This window comes from Danio rerio, chromosome 10 (assembly GCF_052040795.2).
Source record: "Danio rerio strain M-AB ecotype USA chromosome 10, GRCz13ab, whole genome shotgun sequence".
Classification (NCBI taxonomy): Eukaryota; Metazoa; Chordata; class Actinopteri; order Cypriniformes; family Danionidae; genus Danio; species Danio rerio.
In genome coordinates, this window is record NC_141030.1 from 9,231,283 (window position 1) to 9,248,790 (window position 17,508).

General features: G+C 36.0%; 2 protein-coding genes across 2 annotated transcripts in view; one reads left to right on the top strand and one right to left on the bottom strand.

Moving 5' to 3' along the window:
* Positions 1–17,508, bottom strand: part of tctn1 (tectonic family member 1) — an 845,382-nt gene that overhangs the window by 498,340 nt on the left and 329,534 nt on the right. The window lies entirely within an intron of this gene.
* Positions 1–17,508, top strand: part of itga2.2 (integrin, alpha 2 (CD49B, alpha 2 subunit of VLA-2 receptor), tandem duplicate 2) — a 54,101-nt gene that overhangs the window by 323 nt on the left and 36,270 nt on the right. The window contains exons 2-3 of the mRNA XM_087270090.1: positions 4,859–4,982; positions 16,221–16,330. Coding sequence (XP_087126216.1) covers positions 4,859–4,982; positions 16,221–16,330 — 234 coding nt within the window. The remainder of the gene's footprint in view (positions 1–4,858; positions 4,983–16,220; positions 16,331–17,508) is intronic.

Here is a 17,508-nt window from a genome sequence, read left to right on the forward strand (position 1 = left end):
AACCCTAATCAAACACACCTGAACCAGCTAATTAAGGAATTGCTAGATATACTAGAAACTTCCAGGTGTGTTGAAGCTAAACTTAGCTGGACTCCAGCCCTCCAGGACCGAGTTTGGACACCCCTGCTTTACATTATAACATACATATTAACTCTACTAACCGTTTTAGTCAGGTCTGGAAAGAATAAAATGTTAATGTTTGCTACAAGGTTTATTAAAATGAATGCAGTGTTGATTGAGGTGTTTTACTGTTCAAAATCATGGTAGAAGTGGATTGTTTAGTCTTACAGAAAAAGTACTAGTTCATTAAAACACAACTCTTTTCATACAGTTTAATTTTCAAACCAATCATATAGGGAGTTAGATTTTTTGTTTTTTTGCATAAGTTTCCATAATGCTTTGTATACAACTCATTTGAGTTTGTTGCAGTAAAATGACCTGTTTGTGTTCAATGTTCAATATGTTTCTGTCTTGAGAAAGTTTTTGTGGTTATCTGTATTTTCTGATGTGTTGAGGTTGTGGTCAGTCTGGGTGGCAGTAAAAACAACAATATTTGCACTAATGTCAGTGCAACGCATTTGCACATACAGTGTAACAGCATTTTGCTTGCTTTTAATTTTATTTTAGTGTACACAATTAAATAGATAGTTTGAAAAAATAAGAAAATTCTGTTGAATGCTAAAGAAGATGTTGAAGATAGCTTAAAACCCTCTAAACTTTAACATTCATAGTATTTGTTTTGCCTAATATGAAAATACTACTGAACTGTCCCTTTAAGTGTCATTTAACTTACTTCCTCCTTCTCACCATCAGATCGAGTAAAAAATACTGTAATATTTTTAGCTGTAAACTGTAACATCCACCTACTGTACATAGCATCCACCCAATCTTTACAAGTAGAAAACTAATATACAAAACTTTGACTAAAATGAAAGTTTGATGTTGATTTACTTGTCCACAGACTATTCAAAATGTAGGTAACTTATTTTTTTATTCAAAAATTTTTCGATCAGTCCCTCAATCTAGGGTCGCCACAGCGAAATGAACCGCCAACTTATCCGACATATGTTTTACACAGCGTATGCCCTTCCATCTGCTACCCATCACTGGGAAACATCCATACACAGACACATACACTACAGCCAATTCATTAATTCATTTTCTTGTGGGCTTAGTCCCTTTACTAATCCGGGGTCGCCACAGCGGAATGAACCGTCAACTTATCCAGCAAGTTTTTATGCAGTGGATGCCCTACCAGCCGCAACCCATCTCTGGGAAACATCCACACACACACATTCACACACACACCACACACACACACACACACACTCATACACTATGGACAATTTAGCCTACCCAATTCACCTGTACCGCATGTCTTTGGACTGTGGGGGAAACCGGAGCACCCGGAGGAAACCCACGCGAAGGCAGGGAGAACATGCAAACTCCACACAGAAACACCAACTTAGCCGAGGTTCAAACCAGCGACCCAGCGACTTTCTTGCTGTGAGGCAACAGCACTACCTACTGCACCACTGCCTCGCCACTATGGCCAATTTAGCTTATAATCACCTGTACCGCATTGTCTTTGGACTATGAGGCAAACGGGACCACCCGGAGGAAACCCATGCGAACACGGGGACAACATGCAAACTCCACACAGAAATGCCAACTGACCCAGTCAAGGGTTGAACCAGCAACCTTCTTGCTGTGAGGCAATCGTGTTACCCACTGGGCCACTGTGATGGTAATTAATAAACATTTTTAGCTATACTCTATCTCTTTTTCATTTTCAACCTTCTTGAACAAACGGGACAGAGACCTGAAAAGCTTAGCTTCAACTCCAATTAAACAAACATGAGCAGCCAATTAATGTCTAATCTTAAGAATACTTCAAGAAAACTTCATACTGGACTTTGAATTCCCTTGACTTCCATTACAGGTTCCCAGCTTTCTCAAAATATCTAATTTTGTGTTCAACAGAAGAAAGTAACTCGGACAGGTTTGGGATGAGTGAGAGTAAATGTAAGTAAAGTGAGAGTAAATGACAGAATTTTCAGTTTTGGGTGAACTATCCACACACTGTATAAAAAAAAAAATTTAAGCTAGTACTACCACAAAAATACATAATCTTATTTCCTTTAGATTTTTCATGTTCACTCAACTTTTAAAAACATCAGCTGCACTGACCAAAAATTATTTGTCAAATAAAAAAATAATAATAAAAAAAACATTTAGTTAGGTTAACATAAGATTATTAGTTTTCTAGAGATGTGAACTACAAAACTTTTTAAGTTGTGCCAACTGAACATTTTTGTCTGCAGAACTGAAATGCCTGACGTTGAGTGAACAGAAAATAAATGGTACTAAGAAATAAAAACAAGCAGAAAAAAATGAAACAGACAAATGGTAACATTTAAACATGTAAACATTATTAGGCACAGAATTAGAAACAGGAAAGGAGGCAAAACAAAAATAACCATAAACAAGTATCAATACATGGCAGGACAACCAGGGAAAACCACTTTATGAGGCTTCACGGGGGGAAAAGGACTCAGCAAAGAGTCTGTGTGAATGAGATGTCTTTATAGTCCTTGTACTGTATATAGTCCATCATGAGTTTCCATTTGTGTGTGTGTGAAATCATTTAATTATTAAGTCATTTAATTATTACAGGATTTGTTCATGAAATATAAATATCAAATACATTTGATTTCTCATTTAAGAATGCATTTTGACTTATTATTTGATTGTTTGATTTATCATTTGGGTAGTTGTTTTGAAAGTTTGATTTATTATTGGATCTTTTTAGGCTTTTGAATTTTCATTTTGTTAGGAAAAAACTTCCATATACAGTTCAAACCAGAAGTTTACGTACACTGTATAAAAAGGCACATAACCATTTAAAAAAGTCAGATATTAATGTATTAATGATAATTACTGTCTAAAAAGTAATAAAAAAAACTTTCATTATTCATTATAAACTCTCATTATTCTGGCATTTAGCAAATGTAAATCATTTAGGTAATCCTATCAGACCTAAAATAGTAAACATTTATTATGATTTACCTTCAGACATTTTTTCAAAAAATGGTTCCTTTTTTTTAGATTGTTTGTAAACTTCTGGTTTCAACTGTACATGCCTATCAGTTAAATACTAATTAACAGTCCACATGCGCATAACGTTTCTTTTTGTCGAGTGAACTAGGTAAATGTGAGATGAAAATTCGCATTAAAAGTCTTTCTGCAGCTGTCTAAGGTTTGAGATTAACTCAATTTAAAGTAACAAGTTGGCAGAAGCTTTTTTTTTTTGGGTGAACATGCAAAGTTTTGCTCACAAAACTAATGTTTTTAACTTAACGAAGAACATTTTTATTTTAACAACAACAAAAAACAAGTAGTTTTCACTTTTTTTCAAGTTGGATTTTTTACAGTGCAGTGTGACTATTAAGCAACACTATAGCCAAATCATCATAGTTGAAATGGTGTAGCATACTTGCCCAAACTGTCTATTCTAATTGTGTCTATACTGGCTTACTGATTATAATGCAGGCACTGGACTGGAAACACATTCTCTCTTTAACCCCATAGTCTGACCTCCAATTTCTGTTTCCGCTGATGTTCATGACTTAATTCTTCGTCTGTCTCGTTTCATGTGTCCTTCAGTTCTGTCTGCTTTCTGCATAGTTTGAAGGCTCTTATTGTTCTATGACTGTGTGACTGCCTCTTTATATTGTGAATGGAGAAGTCTGAGGATGTACTATGTAAGTTACTTTATTCATCAGTTTGTGGATTGTTTCTCACGTGCATTTTTCAGCAAATTGCCTCTATTCTTCTTAACTTTTTAGATTGGAGTAAAACTATACAATCAAGATAAACTGTGAGATCGGATGGCCAGGATAGATGAGGATGTTGAAATATTGTTCACATCACACTCTGCTCAAACATGTTTTGACATATTTTGAGTTGTAACATTAAATCCAAGTCAACCGAACACTTACTAGTTTACATTTCGTAAGAGTTAAATGATGTTGGGCCACTCTGTTTCAGTTCAACAGGATACATGTCTAGTTTCAAGATCATTTGTCCTTGAGGAAGTCTTCTTTGGAAGAAAACAATATCAACTACATGCAAAAATGCATGTTTGGTTCTTGTCCACTGAAAATGTTACCAATTTAATTATTTACTCATTAAGATACCAAGGAAAAAGTTTGATAAAAACTGAATCGAAAAAGCATGCTAAAAATAATTATGAATATTTGATTAATATATAATTAATGCTAAAAAGATAGCTACCATCTTATTACTTTCTGATCACTGTGCAAACAAAACAGTCTTATTTCATCTTTCTAAAGTCGTGTTAACCCCATCTAACACTGAAGTTAAAGACAAATTTGACCAGTGCTCCAAAATAGTGGATTACTCAGTAAATATACATAAAAATGGTATAAAGGTTTGATAAACCCAGATGAACGAGCATGAATACAAAGCTTGGCATATCTTTAAATGTTATTCTTCATTGTCAAGCAAAAAACCCGTACCATAAAGTTCAACTCGTGAAGATTCTCTGTGATTATATGGCTAAATATTGTTTACAATCTCCAAGGATTTCCACATCAAAGATTTAGTGCACACAGTCACTCCATCCCTCATGAGTTCACGCTGTGACATGTCTCAGCAAATTCCATACCTGATTACAAAAATACTAACAAACTACATTTTTTAGGATATCATGCAACAGGCAGTATATTGTTTTGCTTCATTATTCTTGTTTGTCTTGCAGTGTATTTTGGTAGAGTATGTGTGTATGTTGGTATATCAGGCCAGAAAAAAGACTTGTTTTAATATGTCTCAACAGGTTTCAGCATCAATAACACTCAGGGTTTTAATGTGGGGACAACAGGAGCAAGGATTTTCTCAGGGTCATCAGCAGAGCAGTTTGGATACACTGTACGGCAGTTCAGCAACAGCCAAGGAAAATGGTAAGATATACATTTGCATTATAATCAGAATAGTGCACTTTTAACCGTCATTGAAATTATTTAGTGTATTTTGATTCAGCATCAAAAATGTGGCAACCACTGATAAATCAGGCACTAAGCTAAAAGAAATTGATTAATGCAAGTTAAAAAATCTTTTTGATACTATGCTAGGGCACATTCTCAATAAAATGACCTGGTATCGAAAAATATTTACAGTAGAATTTTTCAAATATCAAACGCACTCAACCAGACGACAAAGTCAGGGTTGTTCAGACTCTGGCCTTTGCCCTAGCAGCAACTCACAAATCTGCCCTCTTTAGCCACATCCACATTAACAGTTTCTCTGCTATGCATGTGATGGTTTATAGTGTGTTATCCTGTCTGTGTCCTGTTATCCCTCATTAATAGACTATCCACTCTTGGCATCACCAATACCCCACTTGACTGGTTTAAATCTTATCTTTCTGGCCGCACTCAGTTCATTCAACTCAAATCATTCACTTCTCAGCATTTTACAGTTTCTTCGGGTGTTCCCCAGGGCTCAGTCCTGGGGCCCCTACTTTTTATCATCTATCTCCTTCCACTCAGTAATATTCTCTGTAAATATAACATACAGTTTCACTGCTATGCGGATGACACCCAGCTCTATCTCTCTGGCAAACCCTCTTCTTGTTTTCCAACTACATCCCTTACAGTCTGCTTAGCAGAAATCAAGTCCTGGCTCTCTCTTAACTTCCTCAAACTAAATAGTTCAAAAACTGAGGTTTTGCTTGTTGGTACCAAATCAACACTCTCCAAAACTGACAGCTTTTCTCTCTCAATTGAGGACTGTTCCATTTATCCCTCTAAACAGGTTAAGAGTCTGGGTGTCATCCTTGATAGCACCCTATCCTTTGATTCTCACATCAATAACATCACCCGTTCTGCTTACTTCCACCTACTCAACATTAACCGTCTCCGCCTATCTCTTACCCCTCATGCCACTGCTGTTCTCGTTAATAGCCTTGTTACATCTCGTTTAGATTACTGCAACTCTCTTCTCTTTGGTCTCACTCATAAATCTCTCCGTAAGCTTCAGTTGGTCCAGAACTCAGCTGCCCGTATCATCACCAGAACCCCTTCTTCTCATCACATCACCCCTGTCCTGCAGCAGCTTCATTGGTTACCTGTTCATTTTCGAATTGACTTTAAAATCTTGATGTTAACATTCAAAGCCATCCACAATCTCGCCCCTCCAAATTTGTCTGCCCTCATCCACATTTCTGTTCCTTCTCGCACCCTGCGATCTTCTTCCTCCCTCTACTTGTCTGTTCCCTCTTCTCGCCTTTCAACTATGGGCAACAGAGCATTTAGCCGCTCTGGTCCGCGGCTTTGGACTCACTACCACCTGCCATCAGAAACATTGACTCCCTTTCACTGTTCAAATCAAGACTCAAAACCCACTTATTCAAGATGGCTTTTAATACTTAATTTTATCTGCACTATTGCTGTGTATATTTTATTATTTCTCTTGTTGTTTTATTGCTCTTGTTGATTGTACGGTGTCCTTGAGTTGCTAGAAAGGCGCCTTTAAATAAAATGTATTATTATTATTATTATTATCCAAATGTCCTATGTTCCCAACAGAGTGTTTAGCTCTCAAAACATCCAACCTCCATAGGCCAGCAATTGGCTATCCAGCCCTTTTTATGCCGTCATTCATTCATACTTGCTCTTTTCCATTTGAAAGCTTTCATTCACATCACGCTTAAGCATCTGAACATTCTTTTATGAGTCTGAGAGCTGTACAATCTGAGCCCAGAGTTTCCTCCACTTCTGCCCTGATTCCATTCAAGATCAGCTGTCATTTCTTCCGAAATTTGCTTTATCGAAACACAGGACTTCCAGGGCCAGCTCTTCCCTAGTCGAATGCTCCTACCATCACTTTGAGGTGCCACCAAACCTCAGCTCCACTTTTTATCCCCTTCACACTCTTGCTCCGGTAACGTTTGAGTCTGTAAATCTACAGTGTGGCAGAACTTCTCACATACACATTACTACGATCTCCTCCTTAAAAAAATTACAAAGGAAGTCTTAGATTGTAGTAGCTTGCACAAGCTTCTATTCTTCTAAAAAGATGCTCTGTCTCCCTCTTTGACAAAATGAATGACATTTCTATTTGGCTCTGTAGTCCGGAAGTTAAGGTTGCTGCTGATTGTTCCTGTTATCGTGCTGCCACCAGTAGAGCCTGTCACAAAGAGTCCTACTGCAGCAACTTACAAGAGGTATCAAACTAAGTTCCTGAAGGGGCACAGCTCTGCACAGATTAGCTTTAACCTTAATTAAACACCTGATTAAACTTCAGTTTGGAAGTTTATTAAACTGGATTCAAATCCACTCCTTCATAGTTGTTTGAAACCTGCCGGTAAGGAGGTTAGAATTAAACCCTGAAGGGCTTCAGCTCTCCAGGAACTGAGTTTGATACCCCTGTGTTAGAATGTACAAGTTATCTAACAAAAAAGGCAGCCTATGATGAGGAATTTGACACTATGAGGATCTTTCTAGATGTAATTTCATGTGATCCTTTTATTCATGACCAGCTACTGGTTGGAACTAAAACTTTGCTCTATGATTTTTTTTTCTGTGCACATCCTCTCCTTCTGAACTATTGCCCTAAAATTTGGATAAGCTTGTGTCACTCCTTACTCCTTTGTTGAAACTTTACCTTTAGGTACTCCAGCCAGCACTTTGTGGTGCTCTTTGCCACAGCTCCATCCATTGTAGCGTCTGGTCTCTATATCTCAACTCACTGCTGATCTTACTCTATTAACCATAGGTATGAAGATTTGTAGTACTCCAGCCCTTCCATCACTTGCACACATGCCCATTTTAGGGGATTCAGTTTACAACAACTCCCACAGAGTTGCTTATAGAGAAACTCAGCCATTGTCACAAGTGGCAGCTGTGGCCTTGTGGTTAGAGCGTCAGATCTGAATGAGCAGTTTTCTACTTCCACCCTCAGTTCCCACAAGCAAAGCATAGGGCAAAACACCTAAACCATCACCACAACAGCAAATGACTGCTAACTGCCCCTAGTGTGTGCAGACAGTCCGTGTGTTCTTAATGTTCACTGCTATAGGATTAGATACAGAGAGCTTTTGAATGCATTTGGAGTGTAGATTACCATATTTGGCCTTCATATAACTTTACCTAGAACGAACTGAGTACCCTCTGCGTTCAGCCGATTCGAATGTCAATCCTCGATTGAATGGGCTTTATCAGTGACTATCAGTTGATAGATATGGGCCAGTAGGGGCCTTCTGCAGTGTTATCATCCATCCACATGGTTAATCAGCTATAGAACCACATACAGCTGTGGTCAGAAGTTAACAAGAATTATTATATTATTTATAAAATTTCCCATCAATTGCATTTTATTCACGTCTACGCCTACCCCAACCCTAAACTCAACCATCACAGTAATGTAAAAACAGATATGGATCTGGAGTCTTCTCTATTAGTATAGCTGATAACCATGTGGATGGATGATTAAAGCCTTCTGAGCCTACCAGTAGGCGCTGAAGGCCCCTACTGGCCCATATCTATCAGCTGATAACCATTGATGACACCCCTTCAATCGAGTGAGAACATTAGAAGCGGGTGCTGCAGTTCAGCACTAGTTGAAAATGGGAACTTGTGTAACAGCACCTCTCCAGTCTTTCGACCATACTGAATCTCACAATCAACACAGGTGTGTCTCTGTACTGACTTGCCCTTGAGTTTTGCATCACATCTCTTTCCGTGGCTTTTAACTGGGTTTGGTAATAGTTGGCACTGGGACATTCTATGTTAAAAATATGAACTTCTGTAGATCTTGATTTTGAAAAATAAATATCCCCTTGCCCACCTCATTGGTCTCTCCAGTCAGTTTAAAATCCCCCTTGCACCCAAATTCAAAATGTCCATTAATCTCAGTAGGGGTGATCTCAGATTTTGATTTTGGACCTCAACTTTCTGGCACAGCAGATTTGACCAGTATATTTTTTATTGCCAGGCTGAAAAGAGTGACTGAAACAGTGAACCAGTAATAATGGCAATCTCCAACCTGCACTACACCAATGTTAGTTATTTTCTCTGGTAAGACTCTCAGGTGGAACTCATCAGTATTGATTGATAGTTTAGTTCTTAATTATTTAGTAAAATATAGTTTGGTTAAGTGATTCTGCATAACAGATCAGCAGCAGTAAAAGCAATAGTGTGATTTATTAATAGTTGGAATTGTGGCCGTATTACTGTATCAGTCCTCTCAATACTCATATATACAGCGCACACACTTCCTGTAGTCATTAAATTTGTCCATATCCAGAGTTACAAAGAGGCCAAGTTCCTTTAGAATCTATCTACAGGAAAGTGAAGGTCTTCCTCTTATTCTCAACATAACAACTACACTACCACACATTCCCTATGCCAGCTAAAAATGTGGTAGTAAGCCATACATTGTAGGTAAAATATACAAAGAAAGGTTTTATCTACGCTATGCAAAACTTCCTTAAACATCTGGTTGCTCCATAATTAAAACATGGAAGAGATGCTGGGTCACTATATATAATTTGTTGTGAAAAAAGCATGTTGATCATCACAGTCAAGCTTATGGTGACACTGCAGGAAAAAATACTGTTATTTATACAGTACTTTTTAAAATCCCAAATACACCTTGAATTGTTTCTTTGTAAGGGTGTCAAAATTAATTGTTTCTTCTAGAGCTGCACGATTCTGGCTAAAATGAGAATCGCGATTTTTTTGCTTAAAATAAAGATCACGATTTTCTCACGATTCTGTAGATGTAAAATAAAGGTATGACAAAACAAGCATATGGCACAACCTCGATAATAATATTATGTGTAGGTCTACTGGTTTCTATAAATAATTCTATTCTACTTATAATAATTCTGATGTTGAATTATTATGTTTGAGATATATGCTTGCAATCTGTCATATTAGACAAATGTATTCACTGGTAAAATCAGACATTTGCCATTATCAGATTATATTCAACAATATATAAGCTAGAGTACTTATACTAACATTGTAAACATTTATTTTCATGTACAACTGTGGGTTCGCTATGACAGAAAAAACATATCAAATGCTTGTCTTAACCATAACTCTAAAATGCTGTACAATCATTTAAATTAAGAGCACACTTTCGGTTTCATTCTGACTGCTAAGTGCTTATTCATACTTTGTCACCTTAGAATTATAAGGTTCTATCTGCGTTCTGAATGATTTTGAGATATTGAGCTTCAAAGATTTTGCATTCTAAATAGCAAATAACATGTGTGTAACAGATCTCTTTCATACATTAACATGACAGAGACCCCAAGGGTACTCTAAATGTAAATTATCAAAGTTCTCTTACATTTGCAAATTGGAGTAAATAAACCACGGTAAATGCAGATAGAACCTTCTCATTCTGAAAAGTCATTTTCCACTTGGAATTATAAGGTTCTATCTGGCAGATCATTCATTGAAGCATTACTTATCAAGAAATACAATAAAAATATATATAGTTTAGTGTTGTAACAACATGTTAATGCTTGAGAAAGTTAAAATTTTGCTTTCTATGACAATTATTTTATGTTTTAGGATGATTTTTTTTATAAGGCTGTACTAATTTTTCTTTTCCAGTGCAGCTGTTAATTCTATCTAATTAATATGTTCATTTTTATTAAATTTTATGCTTTAAATAAATTATTGAATTATATTTATTGAATTATATGCTCCATGAAATAAATTAAGGATTTGCCCGTCAAGGCTTAATATTAAAATTATAGACTTTAAAAGAAACAATGAGCAAATGAGTTTATTAAACACTGAAAAGTGTTTCACTGACTATATATACAAAAATAAAAATATTTCACTTTTAATATAAAAATTTTTAAATATTCATTTCTTTTTCAACAATGTAAAATTGAGCAATTCATCTCAACGTTTGCGTAGTAGTGGCGCAGTGGGTAGCACGATTGTCTCACAGCAAGAAGGTCGCTGGTTCGAGCCTTGGCTGGGTCAGTTGGTGTTTCTGTGTAGAGTTTGCATGTTCTCCCAGTGTTTGCGTGGGTTTCCTCTGGGTGCTTTTGTTTCCCCCACAAGTCCAAAGACATGCGGTACACTGGATAAACTAAAATTGCCTATAGTGTATGTGTGTGATTGAGTGTGTATGGGTGTTTCCCAGTGTTGGGTTGCAGCTGTAAGGGCCTCTACTGTGTAAAACATATGCTGGATAAGTTGGCGGTTCATTCTGCTGTGGCGACCCCAGATTAATAAAGGGACTAAGTCGAAAAGAAAATGAATGAATGAATCTCACTGTCAAGAAATGCTTTTAAATCATCACATTCACACACAATTCTATTTTGTGTGGTGCGGCATTTTTTAATTGACTCTGATTTTGTCTTTCTGGTGTTTCCCGCTGTCAATGGAGCAGTCCAGTGAAATGACAAAGAAAGCTGATCCTGATTGGTCCTCGTGCATGCATTAAAAATGCTGATTGGCTCACAGATAGAACCTTATAGATCAAAGCTAGAGTTCAACTTTGTAGATACACCTTTTTTGTTTTTTAAATAAAAAGCCTTAAAATGTAAACCACTTATAAAAACACATCCCATAATGTAAATAAGTTGCCATTTAAAAAGAATATGTAAATAACTCAATTTTGACAAAAATGTCAGATAGAACCTTATAATTCTAAGGTGACGACTTCGCGAGCGGCTCTCAAACGATCACTCTGTGCCACAAACAGAATATTATTTACAACTGTATTACCTGTTACTCGCAACATTTGCAGGTTCTGTTCACTAAAGTAGACATCTATCATTAAGTAGAGCGCGCGCGCACGCCCTCTCTGTGATAACAGCTCACGGTCAGCAGCTCATGTCACGTGTGATTTCCCGATCGCGAAAACATCATTATATTAAGACAAAAATGACATTTTTAGGTGAATTATACCTTGTAAATGCAGTATGTGACTCATTCAACATCATTTGGAGGTGTCAATGTCCCTGAGCAACGTGTGTGAAACAATGAAGACTCGTGCAGCCGCCTTTTCTTCTCTCCTCTCCTGAACCTGAAAATATGATTGGCAGAATCGTAGAAATGCTGGTTTAAGATCGTCTAGGGGGTCGAATCGAGATCGCGATCTTTTAACGATTAATTGTGCAGAAATCGGTTCAGAATTCTTTTTTTTATTATTGTTTAACTTTTTTTTCTTATTTAATATTATTACAAAATGAAACATTTACATTACATTATATTACATTACATGCCAGGGAGCAAAACAGAAATGTATCTTTTTAAACAGATTTAGATTTTACAGCTTTCTTGCTAGTAGATTTAGATCTTTTATATATATTTTTAGAAGTTTATGCTTACAAAATTTACATTTGTGTATAAAATATTTGGCCAAAAATAAATAAAAAACATCTGGATGTTTATACTGATATAAAAAAAGTTAGATCCTAAAATAACATTTTCATATTTTAACATAATGTCAGAAATTATACCACTAAATCTACCTAATACATTTTTCCAAACAATTTTGGTATACTCACAATTCCAAAAAAAGGTGAGACAGATCTTCAGTTTGGTGATCACAAAAGGAGCAATTTACTTCAAAATCTTCAGAAATAAAACTTTGTAAAAAAAAAAAAAAAACTTTGTGGGATAGCACCTATGTTTTAATTTATAAGACACTCCATGGATTTTATTGTAAATTAGGAATTTTTAAGGTGTGGTAAAGTCCATACTCTTTTTCAGTTCATATTGCCTATATCTGTTCCAGTTATAGACAGCATTAGGACAAGAGATAATCTCACACTGAAATGGAAAGCTGATATTTTTGTTAATTGGCTTTGTGGTAAATATTTACTTACCCAGAGTTGTTTTTAGCACCTTTTGATGTGGTACAACCTGGGGAGACTGATTGCCCCTTCTCTTCATAAGCATAATAATCCCAGAAGGGATTGCTCCAAAAACAATAGCAAATTCTTTACATGTAATTTGATATTTATGATGGGACAAAAAATCCTCATTTTTAAAAGGCACTCCTCTGTTATTAAATAATTGTCTAACATAAATTATATTATTTGTTGTGCAATTATCAAAGTAAATGGGCTTATTTTTGTACAGTAAATCTCTGTTGTGTCAAATTATGTGGAGAAAAGTTGTGCTTGTAGATTAAAGATCATGATAACAGTCGGTTCAGAAATAATCATAACCGGTTATTATGTAATTCATTTATCACATATGCGCTATATGGCCGTAGCTTACTATGGCGAGGGAGCAGACTGCGAGTGATTAAAATGCTCCAACTACTTAAAAAGCAGACTACTGTGCACAATTCAGTGACAGGGAAGTAAATCAGAACCCAGCAAGGAAAAAAATGAAAGCTGTAAACTCTCTCTCTCACTTTCTGTGGCCCCTTTGACCTGCTGGCGTGTTCGTGTGGTAACGTTTTATCGCCTCTCTCGGCTTTTGCAACAATAACGTTACTTGTGGATCCAGAAATGAGCGTGTCTGCAGAGCGAGTTTTCTCCACCACATTGCTCACTTTGGATCAGGGGATCCCCGCGGCCAGTTACCATCAGTGTCCATGTCACTGTTTGTTGAAAAGCGCTTGAACTGCACTGACCGATAGAGCCAATCGCAGTCTTTTCTGTTGAGCATGTCACCAATCATAGACGTTTAAGAACTCACTTGACAACGCTCAAATAGCAAGCGGGATAATATTTACATTAGTTTATTTGCTATTAATGCTCATATTGTTCTGTGCATGTACTTGAGCTTTGTTTGATATATTCAACAAGAGTGTTTTCTTTAAGCAAGCAAAATGAAAGGTACAGTTCATATGTCTGACTGCTTGTAAATAAAAAAATTGTATTACAAATAATATATAAATGAGAACTTTTAGCACAATTATTCTGTTGCTAAGTAAAATATCTATGTGCATAGAAAACATCGTCAATACACGGAGATCGAATTGAACAATCAATTGCATGGTAATTGTAACCGAACCAAACATTGACATTTTGTATTTCTTTTAAATCTCATCACCCTTCGAACTGGACATTGTGATCAAATTTAGGGCCACTTTGAAAACTACTGAATTGTTATGGTTTATGAATGAGTTTTATGTTTTATATTCCAATTTTTTTGAAAGTCTATGTAAATTTTTATTCAGTCAAAAGGGTTGATTGACTTAACTAAATGAGGTTTAAGCAAGAACATAACAAATTAGAAACAATGAATTGACCTAAAATCTAATTGATACTTACCATAGAGTATACAGAACTATGGTACAGAATAGTTTAGAAAATTTGAATATAGAAATTTGAATATAGATTGTCAAATTTAATCAAATTTAATTATTTTTGTTGTTTTGTCTAAATACAGTAAATTATTTTCTTACCTCAACCTCTGTTGTCTTAATTTGTCCACTATTGTTGTACCATCCCTCTCTCCACGGCTAAACCTTATCTTCTGAATGAACTATATATATAGTCCCCCTTTGATTTTTTTTCTTCTTTTTAAAATATTTACCAAATGATGTTTAACAGAGAAAGGAAATTTTCACAGTATGTCTGATAATATTTTCTCTTCTGGAAAAAGTCCTATTTGTTTATTTCAGCTAGAATAAAAGCAGTTTTTAATTTTTTACACACCATTTTAAGGACAAATTATTAGCCTCTTTACACAATTTTTTTTTATAGTCTACAGAACATACCATCGTTATACAATAACGTGCCTAAATACCCTAACCTGCCTAGTTACCTAATTAACCTAGTTAAGCCTTGTTAAGTTAAATATATATATATATATATATATATATATATATATATATATATATATATATATATATATATATATACACTTTGATTATACTATATAAATTGACTTAAATTCAACATCACAAGTGTGGGTTACAATTGCATTTTAGATAACTTGTCATTTAAAAACATTCCTAATGTAATTAATCAGCTGTGAAGTATGATGATAACTATTAGATATTTTAGTGTCCTGTCCTAAATCTGAGTGTTTTTTAACAGCCTCAGTTGTGCAACAGGTCAGATGAGTCATTTCCTGCTTTGGCGTAGGCACTATTGTGTGTGGTGGGGGTCTGCTTCATGCTTTAGTTTGTATGAGGCTGAATGCTGCTGATGTCATCATTCTTCCTTTGATTCCAGTATTAGCTCAGTCTGACTGATCTGGTTAGGCCTCAAACAAAACACATGTTTAAGACCTCTAAAACCATTTCCAAAGACAACGAGTCACTATTACCCAGAATCCTTTTCATTAGAATTCCCAGTTCTGATGTAGTAGATTGTGTCAAAACCCCCTCAACTTTTTCTCCAGTTTACATTTAGCATTGATTTACAATTTTAAAACAAAAAAGAATTATTATGAATGTGAAACTATTAAAAATATGGAATATGGATAGTTATTCAAATGTAAAATGAATCTGTCATGACATCTAGTCATATATGTGTGTGCATCCTTCCTCATTAATTGGTTATATTGCTCAAAAAATTTTCCTTTAGCAATCGTTCTCTGTTGTTGCCATTTCCATAAGCTATAAAGTACAAGTGATGAGTTCGGAAAGTAAAAACATTAATTTTTCTATGGGCAAACAGATTTTTTTTAAATGACATAAACAGACCTGTTGTAAGCTCTGAGGGTGTTGATCGCTGTTTTATTTTTATTTTATGGTAAAGTTATAAAAATATAATAGCATTTATATGTAGTAACACTTCACCTGAGCACTAATTGTGTAATGTGGCTGTGTAATAAAGGAATAGATGTTGTTTGTCCTGTCACAGGATGTGCAGAATGTGTCAGTGTTTGAGGAATGCTGTGTTTAGTCTGGGCACAGCACCTTATCACTTTATGACAACCTAGTAGGGATATGCTGTGTAATTTAGTGGGTGTGTTCATATCATGTAATGGATGCCTTTTGCAGAGAGAGAGAGAGAGAGAGAGACTCTTCAATCTTGGATACTTTTAAATACACACTTTGCGTATGCTACTGGTTGCTTTTGGAGTCCACTTTTCTGTCATTCATTCATTTCCCTTTATTCATCAGCGGTCGGCACAGAGGCAATCATGCTACCCACTGCTCCACCATGTCACCTCCTCTTTTTTGTAACATTAATAACTGATCCATAACATGTAGTCAATAACTGATGCTGTAACACCCATACTGTTCCTCAGGCTCCTTGTGGGATCTCCATGGAAGGGTTACACTCAAAATCGCAAGGGAGAAATCTTTAAATGTGATATGAACAAACCTGGAAGCGTCTGTCAACCACTGAATCTTCAAAGTAAGCACCCATTTCCTATCATTCCTAGTGGTATGCAGTCATTGTCCACTTTATTAGATACTGTTCAGGTGCTTGTTAATGCAAATACCTAATCAGCCAATCACAAGATACTGTAGCAGCTGCATTTAGTCATTCATTGATTTATTTTCTTTTTGGCTTAGTCTCTTTATTTATGAATCTGGGGTTTTAACAGCGGAATAAACCGCCACCTTATCCAGCATATGTTTTATGCAGCGGATGCCCTTCCAGCTGCAACCCATCACTGGGAAACATCCATGGACACTCATTCACACTTATACACTACAGACAATTTTAGCTTACCCAATAGGGTATATGCCAAGCTAGTGCAGTTCCCATGCTGATACACTTCCGGTGACCTGTTATTGTGAACTTTTTACCATTTTATACGGTTCCTTATACAGCATCGATGTTGTAATGTCATTAAAATACATTCAGTTAATAAACTTTAGCATTTATTTAGTTGCTCAAGCGTAAAACGAGACAAAAAGCGGTTTACTCACACGCGCCCGTCAGAATCGGCAGGCTAACGCAGCAGCTCCATTGAATAAACTGGGGTAAAATAAATGCTCATATTATAAAGATATGGCAGGGGAAATGTAATTTAATGCAGTGCTTCTTGTACAATCTGAGACCCACTTTAAATCAGATATCACTCAGCTAGTCGAGATCGCTGATTTTTAAAGAAAACAGACCTTAAACGCATCGGATTTTGCATTGGCATTCAATTCACCGGAAGCGTTTAACCCAGGTTAATGGCAAATTAAAAGTCCTATTAGCATGCTTCGACATATACCCCATTCACCTATACCCCATGTCTTTGAGGTATCCCTGCAAACACCAGGATAACATGTTTGACTGTCTGATAGAAAGGCAACAGTAACTTAAAGATCCACTTGTTACAAGCAAGGTCTGATAAGGAGCATCTCTGAACAAACAACACATCAAACCTTAAAACAGATGAGATGAGCTCACCTATACTCATGTCAGCAAATGTTGCATTTCAGACAACTAGGAATTGGGAGTTTTGCTGTTTCCTACTTTGGAAATAATTTCTAGAATGCCGATGGAAATCAGACATCTAACCTTTGAACTCAAACTGAAGAACCCTGATTTTAGCGAGAATCATCATTTGGCATCACGGTACCGATGGCAGCTAG